The sequence below is a fragment of the Sminthopsis crassicaudata genome, chromosome 4 (assembly GCF_048593235.1).
Source record: "Sminthopsis crassicaudata isolate SCR6 chromosome 4, ASM4859323v1, whole genome shotgun sequence".
Taxonomy (NCBI): domain Eukaryota; kingdom Metazoa; phylum Chordata; class Mammalia; order Dasyuromorphia; family Dasyuridae; genus Sminthopsis; species Sminthopsis crassicaudata.
In genome coordinates this window covers 206,455,483-206,478,083 of record NC_133620.1, presented here as the reverse complement: position 1 = coordinate 206,478,083, position 22,601 = coordinate 206,455,483, and the positions used below count along the sequence as shown (strand labels likewise).

The window sequence follows — 22,601 nt, the reverse complement described above, 5'->3', positions numbered from 1 at the left end:
GCTGCCTTTTAAAGTTCAATGCCATGGTTCTCAGCATTTAGCAAAGAGATGGAAAATAAAGATTACAATCCAAGAGCAGACAGAGCATAGATTTAACTTATCAAGCTATTGTAGCACTGTATTTTCCATTTTATATAAAACACACAATGGATACAGACAGTGTGTACACAGCATGGGAAATACATTTTTGTGATTAATGTATTAATGAGGACTAAAAATACAATTTACCACTCTCTGTACACTGCCTTAGGTTTCTGCCAGAGTGAAATACAGTGGGACTTGTAAGTCATTCTGATCTTGCCTTGTCATAGTATGTTGCCAAGCACAATAACAATGTTGCATATTTTTACTCCACTTCTTTCAAATTATATTTTAATTTTACGTGAAAGGATTGTTACTAAAGAACTATTGATATCATTGGTATGTTAAATAGAACAAAGATGTGCTTAAAACTGGGCCAACTAGAATTTTAAACCAAGATATAACTTGGACAATCGTTGTCTTTCCCTAAACATGCTTGTCTTACTTTTCTTACAAATTTTATTTATTCAGGCTGCTTCTATCTGTAAATTTCATAGTTTACTTTTTCCATCTATTAACTAGCCTCCACATAAAAATTCCACCCAAATTCCTTTAGGGCCAGCCTTTCCTCTAGCATAAGTTCATTTTCCTTGGTTCTTATGTTTCAACTACTCTTTCTAGCATCTGTCTATGCCATATTCTGTAGAATGTGTACACATCAGTAAGGGTCCATCTGTACAAACTTCCTTTCTAAAGTAGGCCATATTCTCTAAGTATTTCAGCTCACCCATATCTTTGGCTCTTGAATTCTTACAGTTTTGCTAAAACCATAGCACTTCCAAAACAACCTTTCCCTTACAAAGTTACCAGAATGCCATTGCAAGAATCCCAATGTATTCACAGTTCTCCAAAATTTTCTTCTAATTTGTGATTCATACTAAATTGGTATTGTTCAGAATTGTACTTGTAAACTAGATACTGGAATTGGTTTAGATGATTACAATTGGTAACAAAAATCATTATTTATTCTGGCCTCTTTTTGTCTTTATAAGATACTAAGTGACTGAAAAAATATCTATCCTTATTTTAAAAGTATTTTACCATTGCTTTTATTTTTGACAGGTTAGTTGTCAATCTCCAGATGTTTCAAGACCACTCCTGCCTATGGATAATCAATTAGGTGTATTTTGTTAAATGCATATTCTAAATCCATTGGAAGTTCAATATTGTGTTTTCTCTTAAAAGCTGTAGGTTAATTCCCCCAATGCTTAACATTCCTTTAAAAAGTCAAGAACTCTATGCCTGGTGAAAATGAACTATTTGCCTATGCCATCTATAACACTTTCCACAAAATTTTAAAATATATCTCATTAATCAAAGCTGGTATGCTTTCTGAGATCTAAATTTATTTTTCTTCTTTCTTCCCTTGTCAGATCTTGCTGTATACATTTTAACTAGGCTTAAATACATGTGGAAATGGTGAACATACCTGGGAGATTCAAAGGGTATGGTACAATTAGAGGCCATTCATATGGTATACTACTCAGAAATTAAATTCTTACCATTCCCAAGGCATGGTAAACCAAACCAACAGAATCTTTCGATTAAATCCAATTCTCCTGAAGTAATGAATCATTGGATTTTAGAAAAACAAATGACCTTAGAGATAGGCTTTCTAATATAACTAACTTCTCCATTTTATAAATGACAAACATGAGAACCAGGAAGGATGGTTATGTGATCTACACAGGTTCACACAGCAGCTTAGTAAGTAATGGAACCTAGTTATCCTGACAAAGACTAGTACTATTCTTCAAGAGTCAAGTGATCTTTCTCACTCCCCCAACATGACTCAAGAACCAATATTTGTCTTTAAAAATAACAAACAACAAATATTATAATATCTTGTCTGTTCCTTCATTCAAAATATTACATATCAAACTCCTGTGCCTTATTCTAAGCTTATGACTTCAACATTCTCTTGAAGCCAGATTATTTCTTCATTGAACTGGCTTTCCATGTGTTTTTACATTTGTACAATCATATTTAGCAATGTTTTCAAACACTTCCAATCATTTCATGCAGTACCCTCTCTTGTTTTTCTTAATTACTTTTCACACTTCTTCTCTATCAGCCATGTTTCCTGGTGAGTGGTTCTGTGGTTGTTTTTTCAAAAACCCTTAATGTGTTGATTACTAATGGCACACACAGTCTGAACCTGAAATAGTCTGTTCTTGGAAATATTTTCATTTATCTCTCTTTCTGGTCTCTTTTCTCCTGTGAATTTCTTTTAATTGAGTGCCCTAAATTCCTGGTGCATGTTCCAATATCTAATTGCTATTATTTAATACAGCCCCTTACCTCTACATCAGTGCAATCATGTTCCTTTGTATGACTCAAAAGCACAATGAAAATTGCCATTTCCTGATTGCTTCTAATAGATACCATGTGAGAAATATGTCCAGTGCCATATCCAGAACCTTATCCCTAATTCATGCCTATATCAAATGTATCAGAATGACTAAGAAACCACGGAGGGGGGGAAAGCCCCTTCTCTGAGATCTTTCATTCTCTTCTTCAGGGAACAGCAACAACTTCTTCACATCATGAAGAAGCAATCACATGTTAGGCTTAAGAAAAGTTACCCATTTTGGGCATGTACATTTTGTAGTCTACATTCCAGATTTTTGCATGTCAAGGGTGCATAGAGGTTTTGTGAGTAGTGATCCTTGCCCGTGCAGCTCACTGGGTCTCCCCTCTGTGGCATTTCCAACTAGTACTTATACAATGTGCATATATTGCTCACTCGATCTACACTGGTATTTTCAACTCTTACTTTATCCATTCTGGCTCCCATAAATCATGGGGGCAACTTACAGATTCACTTTAATTCCATTCACTGTAACCCTGAATGCTAGTGCATTTCTTATATTTTTTTTACAGTAACATTTGTCAGTTTATACCCAGTAGCTTCAGTAGCTTAGGTTATTCTCTCTAACATACTGTGGAATATTAAATGCTGGTAACAAGGGCATTAAAACATATATATGTTCCAACTATGTTTCAAAGATATCTTTAAAGCACATTTTTTAAAGGAAAAAAACCATCAGCTCCCATTGGTTATTATTACAGATGTCCCTTTGTGTCCTTGTGCTGGGTCTTGCTGCATTCTTAAATGAGAAGTTACATCAAAGTGAGAGCCATTGCAGCCCAAAGAATAGGTTCTAATTGCCTCACTGTCATACAAGTGCTCCAAGGCATACCCAGTTAATGTGTAAGCATGCTTATCAAAATACTGCCGGTGAGAACTGTAATAGTTTGGAGAAACTGCTGGATGATCTCCTACTGTCTGATGAGGGGACATGTCTGAATGGAGATAGTCTTTAGCTAATACCAAGCTTGATTTAGAAATACGATCCGAGTTGGGACTGCTTATCCTAGACAAGGCTGTGGGGCTGCTGCCATAGTCATTTTCATGAGGGCTCATCATCTTCCCTTCTCTTTGTTGAAGGTGCTCACATGGGGAAGTGTTGGCAAGAGAAGGGCCATGGCAGACCTCTCCAGTCAGCTGCGGCTGCTGGTAGTTTGCAAAACAAAGGGAATGTTTTTTCCCTGCGCCATTAATGGCAGCCAGTTGGTCAGGAGGGGCTTTCCGGAGCTGCAATCTGTTCTCTTCCTCTTTAATCATCTGCTGGGTGGCTCTTATCAGAGTTTCAATTTTGCTGGGTTCATGGGGACTGCTCTGATATTGCTCAGCACGATAGCGGTCACCTGATTCACTGGCAGACCCCGGGTCTGGAGAACTGACCACACTATCTTCGTCCCAGTGACCTCTCCCTAGAGAAAGATACATATATGAATTAAAAACTAAGCAGATTCTTAGGAAGGAAAAAATGTGTAAAATATACATATAACATATTTCTAAAAGAAAAACAATTCATCAATCATTTTAAAGTCAGGCACAATGTAGAAACAGAACGAATGACAAAAATTGTCACAAGAATTAACTTCAAATCATACCATTTATACTTATTGTCTGACTAAACTTAAACAAGACTCTTAAACTGTTTAGATCTCAGTTTTTAAAAAAAGTTGTATTGTAAAAATTATATTGGACTAGATGGAATTAGGGGTTCCTTCGATCTTTATGTCTAGAGCATATGATCAATTCTAAGTCCTCAGAAGCTCTTGGGTTCAATAATAATATGGCAAGTTTACCAGAAAGTAAATGTAACTGAAGGGAAAAATCATGGCAAATCAGGAATGGGCCCCAGCCTTGGAGTCAGATGGCTAAACAAGCCACTTAAACTAATTACTTATTACTCTTACTTCCTCACATGAAAAATGAAGAGGTAGACTAAAACTCACCACCTTGAAGTCATCCTTGCAAGGTTGTTTCCCACACTGAGCTAAGTCAGATATCTCTCAATAAGACTTCTCATTTTAGGAAAATTTAATAAAGCGTGTGCATAGTTGGTACCACTATGGAGAACCTAGAGTAGTCTGTACTACTATGAGGAATTAAATTAGCATATCAGTGCAGAGATTGTTCTTTTAACTTGGGGGGGAGGGGAACGTAAACATTTTGAAACTTTTGAGTAGATCTCAAATTACTAGAAAATAAAGCTCTTGAATTCATTTGTACATTACTCTTGGTATAAAAAATTTGAAATTAAATTAATATCCCTATTGAAATCTATACAATATGTATATTTCATTATAGAGTTGGCATCTCAGATTGTCAGTTCTTTTCAATTCAACACTATCATTTAGAGCTTTTATCCAAGCAACAGGGAAAAAAAGCTAAAGAGATAGGGAGTGTTTCCTAAGGACTTTAAGGAATAATGCACATACAGAATATCCACCATAGAAAATCAAGTTTCCCAAAGGTCCAAAGTCAATATAAGAGGAGGAAAGAGAAATAGAAAAGCATGAAAATAATCTGTGGACTGCATAAGAGGGCATATAACCTCATAGATTTTGAGTCTATCTATTTTTATACTATACTTTTACAGATGAGGAAACTAAAATTCAGAAATGTAAATTACTTTCTCAGTAATATACAGGTAGCATGGAACAGAGCTGAAATTTAAATCTTGTTCTCTTGGCTTCAAACCCAACATTCTATCCATTTGGATCATCATGCCTCTCCTACAAGAATTCTACAATCATACTATTAATTGTTTTCAAGTCTTTCCTTGCTACTTTTCTTTCTTTTTGGTATTTCCTTCTAGACTACAAATATTAGATACCTTCCTTCATTCTCTGTCTTGTCACTGTAAGTCACATCTGCATAATGCTTTTAGGGTTATACAAAGTACCTAGCATACAGTAGGCATTTAATAAAGATTTTTCTCTTTCCCCTTCCCCTTCTATGACATATACTTCCATTTTTAAGACTAGATGAAAGTGTAAATAAAAATAGACAAATTGAAAAGCAAAGAGAAAAATTCTTGCGGTATATGAAGAGGGATGAAGCAGCAGAATATGATGGATAATATAAGACATAAGCTGAACTTTATTGTGGTAAACCTATTTGAAATACTCAGTACACTATAGCTGTTCAGTGAACAGCAACAAGCACTAAGATCTTCTAATTATTTTTTGTATTATGTACTTTAAAAAAGATATAACAGGGCAGTTAGTTGGCTTTGGTAGATAGAGTACCAGCCCTGAAGTCAGGAGGATCTGTGTTCACAAGTGATCTCAGACACTTAACATGTATGTATGTATGTATAAAACAGGAAGAATTCAAGAGATCTACCTGAACTCAACTCAACCCTGGTAGTAACAAGTGGGCATCTACTTATTCCTTGTTTACTTGCAAACCTGACCAAAAAATCCTTTTGTGACACTAAGCACTTTAATTATATTCTCCATCTTTATGAACCTACAATACTATCCAGCTTCTATATAATATGCCAAGATGAAGATCTATTCATGCTCTGCATGTCTTAATATACTTTCCTCCCAGGATTTTTTTTGAATGATTTTCTACATGGACAGGCCACTTTTTATATTTTACTTTCTAAATGAGCACCAGAAGGCAGAAGGTACATAACAAAATCAAAGGGCCATTAGATCATGAAACTAGAGCTGGAAAAGTCTCAGAAACTATCTCTCCAATTCCTTCATTTTACAGATGAAGAAATTCAAGACCCAGAGAGGTTAATTCATTTGCTGAAAGCCACAAGAGTAGTAAATAAGAACTGATGAGATTTGAACTTTGGTCCCTTACCTACAAATTCAAGATTCTTAATTTTAAAGTACTAAAATATTTTCCTCTCAAAAACTCAAAATTTGACATATATTAAAAACATATCCAAGTGGCATTTTTAATGGAGATTTAGGAAAAACTTCCATTCAAGCAATATAAAGTTGCAAATTTATAAATCAAAAAAAAAAATCATTTTGACTAAGAAGTTTATTTCCACATCTAGAATACTATGTTGTAGCCTTAAAATTTCGAATTTCATCTTATCAGAAACTCTACTATCAGTAATACTGCTAATACTAATAGATCCATTATAGAGTGCTTGAAGGTTTGCTCCTACTATTCTTACCATGAATTCTGTGAACGGAGGTTATATGTGGCATGCTGTTCTCATAGGCTTCTCTGCTTTCTGGGGAGGACTTGGTTAGGGGGAGTGCTGAACGTGAGCCCCACCAAGGCTCTCTCCCCGCTTGTGGGGTGCCAAGGAAGTATCGACCTGCTTCACAGCGACCTCCTTCACAGGCCTGGGTATGAAAGTGCCTATCATCTGTCAGCCTGGAATGATCAAGTGCAAAGCCATAACAAAGAGAGGTGCGGTCTGAATACTGTCTATAGGCACATGAAGCATCATGCTGGGAACTGGGCCTTTCAGAGGGGTCCAGTAACTGTGGAGATGCAGTATCTGTGAGTGGGCTTCCTCCCCATTGACTGTCATGATCCGATTCAGATCTTTCAGTATGAAATCCAGAATACTAAAAAAAAAACAGAAAAAATATAAGTTTCTACAAAAACTTTTATGAACTGATGCAGAGCTAAGCAAGATGAACCAGGAGAAAAATGTATACAGTGAAGACAACAGTGTAGAAGAAAACAACACTGAAAGACTTCAAGAGCTGTAGATTAGTTCATTCTGGAAAGCAATTTAGAATTGTGGTTAAAAAAAAAAAAGTAACTAAAATTACCATGCCATTGGTTAGATATGTATTTAAAGAGGTCATAATTAGAAAAAGAGTATACACACACACACACATACACACACACTCTATACTCCAATATCCTCAGAGAAGCATTTTTTCCTTGGGAAAGAACTAGAAATAAAGTAGATCCACCTTGATTGAGGATTAAGCAAAAAATGGGGTACATGAATATAATGATATATTAATTTATTGAAAAAATGTGAAAATGAATAATTCAGAGAAGTTTAGGAAGATGCCTCTGAATATATACAGGGTAAACAGAACCATTTTAATCAGGGTCAAGTGTTGATTTACTTAGCTTAAATGTATCTCTTTGTAGGTTTTTTTTTTTTAAGACAATTTCTTTAAGAAAATTCTACCAGGGAAGAAGATGACTGATAGTACTTTTTGTTTAAAAGTGATATCTTTCTTATTTAAAAAGAAATTTTTGCAAAATCTTACAATACCTCTATATTTTTATAACAAAAACTTCTTGGGTGAGGTCTAACATGCACCAGTCATGAATAAAATGCTACACTGAACTGCAAGGTTTAGGCACAGCTCGCCTTTAAAAAATAAATAAATAAATAAATAAAATAAAAAAAACTTTGGAACTATATTTCTATTATCATACAACCAGAAAATCCTAAATCTAGTAATTTTAAGAGATTTGCAACATACCTAAAAGGGGGTCCCAATAAAACATCCTCAAACTTTGATTACCCAATCTTGATTTGAAATCTTCCAAAGATGTAGAACTTATAATCTCTTCTGGCAGTTTATTCCACTTCTGGACAGCTATATTTGTTTAGAAGTTTTTGTTTATCACTAGACAAAAAAACTACTTCTCAAAATATCTTTGAATTTTGTTGCTGCCAAATGATCCAGCATAGCCTACCCTAAACTTTTCTACAACTATCCACTGCTTCTTTTCTAATCACTATGGTATACCATGCAGAAGGTAAAATGGACTACTATACACAACTTAGAAACTTCTGTGGATTTTTAACTGTCTTTCTGCTCCCTCAGAATTTCATGAGGGTAAATGTATTTTTTAAAATAAGTAAAATTCTGCTTATAGTTAGTTCCCTGTAATATAAACTTTGAGTAGATGGAAATGAATAGAATGGATATGCTATCTTGAAGCTATTTCATTATTTCAAGACTCAATTACTGCATTAGTGTGGGTAACACTTTGTTTCTTTCAACTACAACCCTTATGTCTCTTAATAGACAGTCTTGTTTTTGCTGCTGAACTTTCATCACCCCATAGCCAATATGGTAATGAATATGTTTTTCTCAACTTAGCTAGGCTGGCTCTAGAACAACCATCACACAGCACAAGGCCATGCCTATATATTAAACTATTCCAGCTTTCAAGAACCTCCCATAATTTGTTTCTGCCTCAATTTCCTCATCTGTAAAATAAGCTGAAGAAGGAAATGACAACAAAACCCCAACTGGAGTCACAAAGAATGAGACATGACTGAGATGCCTTAGCAACAACAAACTTAATTTTCAAGATCCCCTGGTGTAACCTACATTCCTGATGAAGTATCAGAGTATCATGTTAGTGGAGAATCCTGATACCAAAATGGAGAAAAGAGATGCTTATCCCATCCTCAAGAGGGTCACCATGGTAATTGTTAGTATCTAATCCACACCAAGAGTAGAAGGATGAGAAGATCTTTTGTGATCTAAAACCTAGACTCAGAGAAAAATTTGCCCTAAGCCACCTAACTGTCTCCATCTAGCTAACCCCTCCCAAAATATGGCCTGTTCAAAGACCCTTCCCTCTTTCTCTTTATTGCCTCTGTTCAGTCTGGATTTTGAGGAAAGTATAAGGAGGGAAATATTTACACTTTTGAAAAACAGATCAGCAGACCTAAAGACAAAAATTGGAGGGAGAGTAATAGCATTCCCATTCAGGTCTTATTTGGGAAACTGCAGAAAATCTAACAAATTTAATGTATAAAGTTCAGACTTTTATTTAAATTCCAATTTGCAATTATTCCTTCACTATTTCAAATCATCTTATAGTTAATCCTTTGCCATCTGTAAAAATGGACTATCAGTCTATTTTATCAAGATAAGCAAAAAGAGGTCTGAAAATCCCAGGTCCTCCAGCACACAAAGTTGGTACATATGGAGACAGAAGTCTGAGTGGCTACATTGCAACTCTTCAAAATCCCAAACACCTTTTCTTTTAACAAACTTCAGGCCTGTCTTTTCAAAAGAAGAGGCCACCTTCACATTCACCGCAGTAAGTGGGTAACTAGTGTCCACCCTCTTCTCCATCAGCAGGGATCAGAGTTTCAAGCATTTACCATACAGAAGTCTTCACCATATGCTCGCTCTTGGAGAAATTCAAACCATCTGTGCTCCTCCAAGAGAGGGGTTGCTCAGATTCTGCTTTGTTTTTATAAAAGTATAAACCTGGCCTATTTCTGAAGTGCTTCAGTCAAGTCTTTTGAGCTCTATTCAGAAAGAAAAAAGCTTACCCTGAGTGCATGTGAGAAAGCACTATTGGCTCAGTGTAAAGGAACATTCTGTTCCTCATTCACAGAGAAAAATTCCACATGAGGCAAACCCTGAGCAGACAGGCATGAGGCAGACACACTAGGGAAACACTTCAAGGATACACTAAAGCAAAATTTGGAGACTAAGGGTCATGCCAATGGCTGAGAAACAATAGCAGCAGATAGGCTGTCTTGGAGTACAAACAGCCAGAGGTGGGATGGTTCACTCTAAGTAAATATGTCATAATGACTTGAAGAAGAAGAGACATAAATAGTAACAAACCCTTCCAGGTGGCAGCTTGAATTCAAAGGACAGCCAAAAATCTGACAATCTGTGGAACACCAACCTACTGAGCCACAGTCAGCTGCTATGGGAGCAATTCCATTAGATTATAAATTCTTTGGGTCAGGAAGTACATCCCTTGTCCTTAATATAAAACCTTTCCATCTTCTTTTCAATATTTCCCCACCCCACCCCTGCCATAGACAGAAGCTTCCTAATAGCAGGTGTCAAATGAATATCTGTTGAAAACAATAAATAATAACTCACGTTTATATAGTAGTTGTGTAGCTTGCCAATAATTTTGCCCATGACAAATTGGAAAAGTAAGCAGATTATTACCCCTACTTTACCAGTAAGGAAACCCAGATTCAGAAAAAAGGCAAAAAGGCCTCCATGAAAATTTCTCCATTTTTAAGTCACAAAAATCAAATTTGTCAGCTTTGACACTGACCATCCATGTGACCATGAACAAATCAGGGATCATATTTTAGAAATAGAGAGCTTATCTGATTTTTCTTGTGCAGCAAGATAATTGTATAAACATGTATGCATATGTTGGATTTAATATTTTTACCATGTTTAACATATATTGGATTACTTGCCGTGTAGGGGAAGGGATTGGAACACAAAGTTTTGCAAGAATCAGTGTTGAAAAATTACTCATACATAAGTTTTGAAAATAAAAAGCTTTAACTAAAAAAAGAAATAGGATCTTAGAGAGCAATAAGTCCAGTTCTAATCACTTAATTTTTCTGTGCCTCAGTTTCTTCATTTATTTAATAAGAATATTTTTTGCATATCCATGCAAAAAGGAGGATTGTCATGAAGAAAACTTTTAATCAAGTTTTATCACTGTTAATATCCCAGTGACAAACTGTATGTCTATTGTCTGAGGACCATCCTGGTTTAGTTGGAGAGGTCCCTTCAATGTCATTAATTCAATTCAGCAAGTATTCATTAAGCTTGTTATATATTTACTGAGTTTTTTATAATTATAGGCAAGCAGGTGGCACAATGAATAGGATGTGGGACATGGAATCAGAAAGATTTGCATTTGAATGTCCGAATCTAGGCAAAGCAATTAACTACTATCTGCCTCAGTTTCCTCACTGGAAAAGTGGGGATAATAACAGCAGCTATCTCCCAGGATTGATTTGGGGATGAAATGAGATAATATTTGTAAAACACTAAAACCTTAAAATGCTATAAATGCTAGCTAATAGTATTATTTGTAAACACCTTACCATGTGCCAGATATTGTGCTAGGTAATGAATACAAAGACAAAAAAAATTGAAATAGTGGCTAGCTTCAAGGCACTTATCACCAAGTTATGGTGAAATCTTAGGCCATAAGAACTTTCAAAGGCTGTATAGCCTAACTCACAAAGGCGTTATGATTAATGTTAATATCAGAAGCACTCATTGTGACAAAATCAGATTCTCCCAACATTCAAATATTATTGTTAAATCATCTAATCACAACAGTAGGAAGTGCAGAAGTTTAAATTACACAGTAGAAATTTTGAATGCCCTCTCAGTGCTCTTGAGTTTATATCATACTGCCTCTGAATTCTTTTAGAAAATGTAAATTTGCATTTACATACAGCTATAGTGATATAGCTAAGTTGTTCAGAGAATAGAACACTGGACTTGGGATTCAAATTCTGCCTCAGATACTTACTATCTAAGTGACCCTGAGCAAATCATTTAATCTCCATCTGCCTCAGATTTCTCATCTGCAAAATGTATTCATTTGATGAAAAAACTGATTATCCCACTAAAATACTATTGGGTGAAAACCAAGGTTTGCCTTCACTGTGTTATCTGGAGGCTTTGACATTATTCTCAATTACCACCTACCACATATTTAATCATTTGCCGAATCTTGCTGTTTCTGCAGCTATCTCTTTTTCCGGTCAGATCCCTTCTCTATCCACTCATATGACTACCTACCATCCTCATCACCTCCTGGACTTGTACAATAAGAGTCTCTTATTTGGGCTCTTGGCTTCAAGTCTCTCCCCTCTCCAGTTCACCCTCCTCAAAAGTAATTTTTCTTAAGCAGCAAGTTTGACTCTGCCATTTCCCTGATCAATAGACTCCAATTGATTTCTATTGCTTCTAGAAGAAAATATAAATTTTTTCTACTTATTCTGCATATCCTTATATGTATACCTGTCTCTCTCCTGTTGAACTATGTGTCCTTTGAGGATAGGTATTGTTTCATAAATTGTATTTGTAGCCCCAGCTCCCTGCCCCTTGTCTGGAGCAGAATAGAAGCATAATAAATATTTCTTGATTGACTGATCTTACCAATATGGAAAATGGATCTAAAATTGAAATAATGTGCTCCAAGTAATATAATAAACAAGTCAGTACCATATTGAAGGAAAAGAAACCTGACTTGGAAACTTGGGCTCAGTTTTCCAAACACTAGTTTCCAATTACCCTTGCTCAAGTCAAACAGGATTTGTTTCTAAACAAAAAGCAAATCCTTTGAGATATTGATTAAAATTACAAATAAAAGTAAGTGAATGTGAATCCTTTGTAACCTACACATCGTTGTAAAAGATCTCCAAGTAACTACTAATATGTTTCTAGTGTAGTGATTGTAAACCAGTTACCATTAAATGGGACATTATAAACTTCTTAAACTATTGCCTTCCTATGAAAAGACAAAGTTCTCCCAAAGTCATTTTACATTTAATGTGACATTTCCTCTGATTTCTAGGACTGAAGAACCACAAAAGTCTACTTCTGAACTAAAAGGAAATATTTAGATTCTATGTTTAAATTAATCTCCACAGATAGGTCAATGTAATCTCACTGGGAAATAATATATACTCATTTTATTGCAACCAGTTCCATTCCTTTTCCTAGAAAGGTGATTTTCATACTGACCATTCCTCATAATACTAATTCCCTTCTTAATTCCCCCACCTTCAATTTTTCTCATTCTTCAAGCTTAACTTTTCAAAAAGTCACTCCTTGCAAGTATTTTTATTTAATTGGTCCTTACATGTCATTTAATAGACTTAGGGTATTTGTGATATGAAAACTATGTTCTACATTGTCTTAGAAAAATTGCTTGGAGGTGCAAAAAAATTAGCCTATCCCAGGATCCAACCCAAATTACAATAGACAGGGCTTGAAATCAGGTTTTTCGAATCCCTCTCTCCACCATGACATGATAACTCTATTGTGACTAAATAGGAAAATAAATAAAGATCTACTTGTTCAAAACTTCCACCTACTAAATATAAGGGACTATACTTCTAGCAGAAAAGGCAAACCGCAGCCACAATCCCTGCTGCCTCTCAATTTAGGCTCCTAATCCATGATATAGCTGTGCCTCCCTGAGGCTTAAACTGCTTTCAGAAATTCAGGCTCAGCCTATCAGCAAAAAGGCAAATGATTTGGGGATAAAGGTTCATCCGAAAATGGTTATTTTCCCAATAGATTCCTTAGGACGGCATATTTGAGCAAGACAGGCTAGGCTCAATTCTCACAGGTTAAATAAATGATAAAAACCATAAAAGATACTGAGTGGTATGAAATCCCAGCAAATTTTCCCAAAGGGCCTGCTTTAAACTAAAACACCCGCTTTGGGAAATCCTTGCTGGGTACTTCTTCTAATCAAGCCCCCAACCTGAAAAGAAAATGTGTGCAGTAGATATAGCCGTGCACATTCCTTTTGGGGTAATATGTTTAAGATTCATGCTTCTCTCAACAATTTGTTGTAGGCAGGTGCTCAATATTCATCTGGATATGGAGGCAACAACCCAGCTCAGGAAAAATGCCAGATGTTCATATAATAAATGTTATAGTTATCTATTTTTTTCCTGGCAGCTCATTCAAGTTTTTACCATTTTTAGCTATAAAATATATAGTGAAATCCTCTTATGGTAAAGTCCTGTTTTCCATGAAAACTTTCACTATATTAGGCGTGAGCAGCTTTCTCCTTGATTTGTGTCTTAACCATGAGAAAAAACATCACAGATGCAGACTGCATTGTACTGAGAACATATGCATGCTTTTAAATCACTTTTATCTTACTTTTTACTAATGTAACCCTGAAACATAAAATATGTTCTTTTTTGCATTCACTGTTATGGGCAGAACAGATGGTGAAAGGGTTAGATTAAAGTAATACAGCATGTCCATTAAAATAACCCCCACTGCTGGTGATTCTTTATTCAAACAGGAGTCATGTTTACTATAAAAAAAAAAAAAAGACTTTTGCTTTAGCATTTGGAGTATGCTAGAAGTCTCCAAGAGATCCTTAAGGATAAACATAAGAAGAACTAATGTCAAAATAAAATGTGGTTCAAAAATATTTTAGAAGTTGTTTTAGTAATCAGAAAAGCTAAATAAATGCATAGGTCTCTGAGAAGACAGCTGAACTATCAACAAAGGTAAATGTGGGTAAAGAAAAATTTTGAAAAGATTATCTGGGAAAAGTAATTTTGAATCAAAATATTGTTCAACAGTTTAACTGAAACTAACAATGGGAGAAATTTACAATTATTTTTCTACACTCACCAAGTCTATTTTAATAATTGTCAAAATTATTGACAATGGGGAGCCTTGTGTGCCACTTTATCAATCATTAAACGTATTATTAGATAGCAAATAGCCTAAAATTCTTTTTCCCAATAAGATAAAACACATATAGTTTAAAACCTTAAAATTTCTGAATCTGGTTGATGAGGTAATATGGTCAAATGGTCTTTAAAGCAAGTGATGACAGGCAAGTCATTTAAATAAGATCCATTTTAAAAATCTGGGGTAAATTCAGGAAGCTCTAGTTATCTCATAGTATCTTCATTTTAGAGTATGAAAGCTTGTTGGTTTAGACTATCAATAATATTTGCTAAATCTATTTGTTACATAAAAATCACTGGGGAATTCAAATTTTTATTTTTAAAAATATTCTTTGAGAAAAACTATAGTATGCCTTCCAATAACAATGAAACTCAATAATAGAGAGTATACTGCTTTGATTATTATTCAAAATAACTGTGGAAGATGATTGGCCAAATCACTAACATTTCAATTACACATAGATTTCAAATGCTTCTAAGTCATCTTTTCTGTACCTCTAGAGAAAAGATTCTTAACCTGAACTTGTTTTTAAAAACATTTTGATAATTATATTTTATTATAATTGATTTTCTTTGTAATCTTATGTACTTTATGCATTTAAAAATTATTATTCTGGGAAAGGGTCAATAAGCTGCACTGTACTGCCAAGGGGATCCATGATATACAAAAAGTTGGTCCTTGAGTATAGATAATAATTTTTCAACATATAATTTAAATATACATATCCATATTAATTACTTGCATAGTCAACTTGTATCCATGATTTTAGGTTTGTTTTATTTTAAGCTTCAATATTTTTCATGTGTCTGACTAGAACCAGGTCCATTTCTATTTTTACCAGCAAAATCTCTAGGTTATTTCATTAATAGGGACATGTGAGATTTTTAAGCAAATTGCAAAGGTCCCTAGAAATAGCAGATACTTTTCCTCTATCCAAGCCCCCACAGAACAAAAATGCTCTGGGATTCAACCCATTCTTTTTTTCTCACAGAAAAAGTAAGCACAGTCTACATCTCATTCTATGTCAATATGATATGCAGCTGGAAAGGAATAGGCAATCTGGAACCAAAGGCCAGATTGACTTCCAATGTAACTCTATCAGGATTCTCCTCTAAGGTTACAAATGGAGTGAACTGGATCCAAAACCATAAAATACATTCCCTACCCCAAGCTCCCTTCTCAACACACACACACACACACACACACATACACACACACACACACACACACGCACACGCACACACACACACCTCTCAAAAAAACCACCACATTTTTCCAAAGATAAGGGAAGAAAAAGTCTTAATAGATGTACTTGCTCAGACTCTCTTAAACAGGCATTACTCATGACTATTTCATCCTGAGTTCACCCTGCCCACAGGTGGAAATGATAATGCCTATTCATTCCAACTAATCAAGATAATACAAAAACATCTAGAGACAATTGAGTAAATCCCAGTTTTCCATGACCAGTAGCACTAATTTTAATAATAATCCTCATCCATAGCTGGCTTAGGGAATGAGCCAGAAGCACTCCACTCTGTCTACCCATTCCTCCAAATCACTATCCAATTGCCCACAACTAAGTGGCAGATTAGATGGGCTTGAATGAGATGGATACAGGTGGTGCCACCTGCTCCACCTCTTTTAGAGCAGTATTACTTGGTCTCTCAGTGATTCAGAAGCTGAGGGAAAAGACAGAAAGAAGGCAGACTGCTCTTAACAGTATAATTGCAGTGTCTGCTCTGACTGTGCTGGCAAATTGGCAGACACTATTAACCCCATTTCCTACCCCAATTCTAGAGAGAGGGTGCATGAGATGTGTAATTTTGAGGAAAGAAATGACAGCTTAAGGTCATTGTACCAAATTAATTCCTTTCAAACAAACAAAACATATATCCTGATTTTAGTTTCACTTAAAATTAACAGACAATTGTTTATTTTTTTTTGTCCATGTGTGCAACTCATGTAGCAGAAAACACTAAAATTAACAAAAATTTAGGACAGCAACAGATATCTGTTAAAACACACATCACAATCTCAACTTCATGGGGTAACATAATGTAAGACAGGCAATGTGCTCACAATGTGTTGCAGAAATATGAGGAAAAATAAATGAATGATCTAAAAAGAAAATGTGAGAATTCCTGGTCATGGATGCTTAAGACATATTCTTTAAAACCTTTTAAGAGGTTTCCATAGTGGGTGAGTGAAATTATATTCTGTAAAGTCAAAGGAGGCACAATCCATCCCCTTTAAATTTTGAATGGAAAAATGCTGCTTCTACCAGCAGCAATACTTGCATAAATTTACCCATAATGAAATGTCATTGAGCAGATTTTGTTGTAAAAAACCTTCCTTACTACATTTATGTGTAGGATATATGTATGACCATGAAATATATGTGTGTCTACATAGGTTATCTAATTGTAAAAATACAGTTCACAGATAGCATAAATAAACATCTCTGGAATCTAATCCATACCTCTCCAAGAGAGGCTGTGATTTTTGCTTTGAGGGCAAGAGGAAAAAGGTCACAAATGGATACTTGCTCCTTCCTTGAAGTATGTCAGACTTAGTTTATATCTAAATGTTCATCCGAATACTGGTTGTCTAGGAATATGATTTTTAGGAATGAAAGTTGATTGCTCTTAAAAAGAAATCTGGAGGTACAAGGAGGTAACCCTTAGCTTATATTCACCAACTTATTATCTCTTTCCTCCAAATGACAGTCACACAAGACCATTGCAAATTGCAAATGAAGAGAAAACTCATTTATCCAAGCAAAACAGCTAACAAAAATTGGAATAATTCTATGAATTATAATGTAACAAAAAATACACTAGAGTGAATGAGCTTTTCTGCCAGGAGTGAGACAAGATATTGGTTTAAACCAAAAGAGAGGGTCCAATTGCCAAAAGGAAATGCTGTCCCTGAAATCTCTAGGGAAGCAAACTAGAAACTAAGAAGCCAACTACCCAAAAATGTCTGCAATTTATCCTTGAAAGAATCGTTCCTCTAATTATCTCTCCTGAAGAGTCACTAAAATATATCATGAACCTCCCCTAAAAGACTTTGGCACTAACTCTAAACTTATGTAGGTTATTCAGAATCACCTAAGTATTCTCCCTACCTATTAAAAGTCATATCTCCCTTCCACAAATCTAACAGCACAGAAAAAAATCACTTAGCTTTATTTAGAAGCCCAATAACATTTAGAATTTCCAGAACCCTGCTCCACCACCCATTCTCTGGAGAATGAAATGACAAATTCCAGGCTGATAAGCAAAATAGGAGAGGTATCTTTTTTGAATTGGCCCTGTTTTTTTGCTAGCCACAAACTCTTCTTTCCACCTCTAGTCAAAATACCCTACAAACTGGGAAGTATTTCATCTAAATTCCTTCAATCTGTGTTCAACCGTCTTTCTAATGCCCTCAACCCTTGGTTTATAGCCATCTGCATCCACCTAGATATAGCATCCACATAGAATGGTAGGTGTAGTTAAAGAACCTAAGTTTAAATCTCAGTTTTGCTACTAATATTACCTTGCATGAGCCCCTTATCTTCTTTAATTCAATTTCTTCTGAAATGAGAAGGGTGAAGAGGAAGACCTTTAAGGTTCCTTCAATATCTAATTCCTCTTCTTCCTGAGGGGTTCAAATATGAACCCTTTGTTCATATTTCTCTAATGGTCTTGCCATATTCCTGTGATAAATATATTGTGATTATTATTATTATTTGCATATTCTATCAGAACCCTAGGTCAAACACAACAGAAACTGTGTTTTATTATTCTTTAGGGGCAGGATGATGGGTAAAAGTATTTGTTTTGGAATCAAACTTGTGCTTCTGTCATAACTCTGATACTTTCTAGCTGTATATTTGCTACTTAGTTATCCCAGAGATCTGAAAAGTACTTTGTAAAACTTGAAGACCTATAAGGGAGCTATTATGTTCTTCTAGTCTCAAAATACTATACCATCTCTCTTCTTTTCTTTCATTGTTAAACTTGCAGAAAAAGGGAGCCATATTAATGTCATCTACTTCTTTACCATCCATTCCCTTTTATCAATCTCTGGAAATCTGGCTTCTATAACTAACATTCTATTGAAACTACTCTCTCAAAGGTTACCAGTAACTTCATAATCACCAAGGTCCTCAGTTTTTGTCTGTAACATCCCACACTGTTGAAAGTTTCTCTCCTTTTGGATATTTTCTCCTCACTTGAGATTCTGACACTGCAAATCATTTGATTTTTTTCTTACTTCTCTAACCATACTCAAAATGGCACTTGAACAAGTTTTAACCTTCAAATGTTTGTGTCCAGGAGATATTTCCTGCTTTTCTTAAATGCCTTAAATCCCTTTGAAAGACTTTCTTTTCTCTTCCTTTAATTAAATCTAGGAGATAAGCATGGCTTATAATTAGAAGGAAATGAAGAATTCATAAAGGCACAATTTCAAACCACTAAAAAATAATTTTTGTAATTCGCTTTTCTATAGATTTAAGGCAAATTATCAGTGTCTATTGTAGTAATTAAAAGGACTGAAAAGTAGAAGAAGAAGAAGAAGGAGGAGGAGGAAGAGGAGGAGGAGGAAGAGGAGGAGGAGGAAGAGGAGGAGGAGGAGGAGGAGGGAGGAAGAGGAGGAGGAGGGAGGAGGAGGAGGAGGAGGGAGGAGGAGGAGGAGGAAGGAGAAGGAGGAGAAGGAGGGAGGGGAAGGAGGAGGAGGAGAAGGAGGGAGGGGAAGGAGGAGGAGGAGGAAGGAGGAGGAGGAGAAGGAGGGAGGGGAAGGAGGAGGAGGAGGAAGGAGGAGGAGGAGGAAGGAGGAGGAGGAAGAAGGAGGAGGAGGAAGGAGGAGGAGGAGGAGGAGGAGGAAGGAGGAGGAGGAAGGAGGAGGAGGAAGGAGGAGAAGGAAGAAGGAGGGAGGGGAAGGAGGAGGAAGAGGAAGGAGGAGGAGGAGGAAGGAGGAGGAGGAAGGAGGAGAAGGAAGAAGGAGGGAGGGGAAGGAGGAGGAAGAGGAAGGAGGAGGAGGAGGAAGGAGAAGGAGGAAGAAGGAGGAGGAGGAAGGAGGAGGAGGAGGAGGAGGAAGGAGGAGGAAGGAGGAGGAGGAAGGAGGAGGAGGAAGGAGGAGGAAGGAGGAGGAGGAAGGAGGAGGAGGAAGGAGGAGGAGGAAGGAGAAGGAGGAGGAGGAGGAGGAGGAAGGAGGAGGAAGGAGGAGGAGGAGGAGGAAGGAGAAGGAAGGAGGAGGAGGAAGGAGGAGGAGGAAGGAGGAGGAGGAAGGAGGAGGAGGAAGGAGGAGGAGGAAGGAGAAGGAGGAGGAGGAGGAGGAGGAAGGAGGAGGAGGAGGAGGAGGAGGAGGAGGAGGAGGAGGAGGAAGGAGGAGGAGGAAGGAGGAGGAGGAAGGAGGAGGAGGAAGGAGGAGGAGGAAGGAGGAGGAGGAGGAGGAAGGAGGAGGAAGGAGGAGGAGGAAGGAGGAGGAGGAAGGAGGAGGAGGAAGGAGAAGGAGGAGGAGGAGGAGGAGGAAGGAGGAGGAGGAGGAGGAGGAGGAGGAGAAGGAAGGAGGAGGAGGAGGAGGAGGAGGAGGAGGAGGAGGAGGAGAAGGAAGAAGGAGGAGGAGGAGGAGGAGGAGGAGGAGGAGGAGGAGGAGGAGGGAGGAGGAGAAGGAAAGAGAGGAGGAGGAGGAGGAGGAAGGAGGAGGAGGAAGAAGGAGGAGGAGGAGAAGAAGAAGAAGGAGAAGAAGAAGGAGAAGAAGAAGAAGAAGGAGAAAGAAGAAGAAGGAGAAGGAGAAGAAGAAGAAGGAGAAGGAGAAAGAAGAAGAAGAAGAAGAAGAAGAAGAAGAAGAAGAAGAAGAAGAAGAAGAAGAAGAAGAAGAAGAAGAAGAAGAAGAAGAAGAAGAAGAAGAAGAAGAAGAAGAAGAAGAAGAAGAAGAAGAAGAAGAAGAAGAAGAAGAAGAAGAAGAAGAAGAAGAAGAAGAAGAAGAAGAAGAAGAAGAAGAAGAAGAAGAAGAAACCACTTTTGAAACCACCAGTTTCTGGTTGGTCCCTGTGGGGGCACTATGTTGAACACTGAGTAGCAAGAGTAAAGGGAAAAAATCACTTTCAGTTTTGTTCTCTTCTCTTCTTAATGTGTGTCCCGGGAACACTAAATTTTGCAAAGTTCTTAATACACATTATCTCTATGGATGGATATCCACCGTAGAACTTAGCAGACTATTATTAATTCAATTCAATTCAACAAACAAACATTTATTAAGCACCAAGTATGTGGTACTATACTTCCCCAAAAGTAAAGTTTTGATGTCTCATCATTTTGTAGAAATTACCATGGATTCTCCAGTGAAGTACAAGCTCTAATAATTATTGGCATTTATTTAGTTATCTTAAACTGATATTTATATAGTATCTTTGTCAAACACCTCACTTACATTTTCTCATTCAATTCACTCAAGAACCCTATGAAGAAACATAACAATGGATAAGCAAATTGAGACTGAGAGAGGTTAACAGTTTTCCTAGAGTGTATAGCTAGTAAGAATATTGGATAGGACATGAATCAGAAAAACTTAGACTATGCCTTTCAGTGGCTTGACAAGTTGTTGAAGTTGATTCTGTCCTAGGCATCAGAGGGAATATCAGGATCTTGCAATCTAGTAAGATGATGATAAAAAAGAGAAAATCGATAACCAGGATACATTTAAGCATATTTTTAAAATGCTTTACATCAGATTCAGGAATATTATAATATTCAGGAATATTCTAATATTATTATATTAGAAAAGTTTTGATTATTGCTTATTCAAGCACAATAATAAGATTACAAATTACTCTGTAGTCTATCATAAATAGTACCTATAAATGAAAATTACTTTATTCACTCTCTCAAATATAAAAATAATCATTATTATTATAAACATATTTATATGACACTTTAAGGTTTATAAGTGCCTTTCTCACAACATCCCCACGAGGCAAGCAGTATTCTATCTCCATTTTACAAATTGGGAGATTGAGACTTAGAGTATCCAAGTTTCCCAAATTTAGATTTTGGTATTCTCTCCACTAATCTATTCAACAAGAATAACACTATTCAAGACAATTTATAAGTAATTTCTAGATTTAATAGTCATAATTGTATATTGTACACAAAATCACATGTGCTATGCATATATTCTTCCTTCTCATAACCACTTATCTTCTACTCATCCTTTTGTACCACTATTCATCATTTTTTTCATCCTACTTGTTCTTTTCAACCCACATCCTGTTTCAATTTCTTTAATCAAGGGTAACTTGTTTTAAGCAGAAGTTATGTATCTTATCTACTTCAAACTTCAAACCATTAGGACCAAATCTACACATAGTATTTCAAGACATTAAACAAGCTGAAAATATCAGCCCTCTTGGAAGAATCAATATAAAGAGATCATTGCCACTAACCCAACTATCAGCTAACCAATCACCAAACTTCTATGGAATCCTGAGCTCATCATCATATGCATTTTTTACAACTATACAGATTGCAGCATATCTGTACCTTCTCATTCTATGTAAGTCTTGTCTATATTCTCTCATAGATTCTCCATACAGAAACCTAATGTGATGGAGGCCTTATGCTAGAGCAGAGTTTCTTAGAATGCACACAAATGTGTGTGTGTATGTGTGTGTGTGTGTGTGTGTGTGAGAGAGAGAGAGAGAGAGAGAGAGGAGAGAGAGAGAGAGAGAGAGAGAGAGAGAGAGAGAGAGAGAGACAGAGAGAGAGACAGAGACAGAGAGAGAGAGAGAGAGAGAGAGAGAGAGAGAGAGAGAGAGAGAGGATGAGAGAGAGAGAGAGACAGACAGATAGACAGAGAGAGAGACAGAGAGAGAGACAGAGACAGAGAGATGGATTTCTTTAGCAACTGGTGAAGCCTATAGACTCCTCAAAATAATGTTTACAATCCATAAATTTTTTTAAAAATAGGATTAAGTGAGAATACAATTATATTGAAATAAAGATTTTTTTTAA

The 22,601-nt window shown here is 36.3% G+C and overlaps 1 protein-coding gene across 1 annotated transcript in view; it reads right to left on the bottom strand.

Annotated features, from left to right (window-relative positions):
• Window positions 1–1,222: 1,222 nt before the first annotated feature.
• SIM1 (SIM bHLH transcription factor 1) overlaps window positions 1,223–22,601 on the bottom strand; it is a 75,533-nt gene continuing 54,154 nt past the window's right edge. The window contains exons 10-11 of the mRNA XM_074265419.1: window positions 6,585–6,987; window positions 1,223–3,858 (exon numbers count right to left, since the gene is read on the bottom strand). Of these exons, the coding sequence (XP_074121520.1) occupies window positions 3,128–3,858; window positions 6,585–6,987 (1,134 nt within the window). The 3' untranslated portion in view covers window positions 1,223–3,127. The remainder of the gene's footprint in view (window positions 3,859–6,584; window positions 6,988–22,601) is intronic.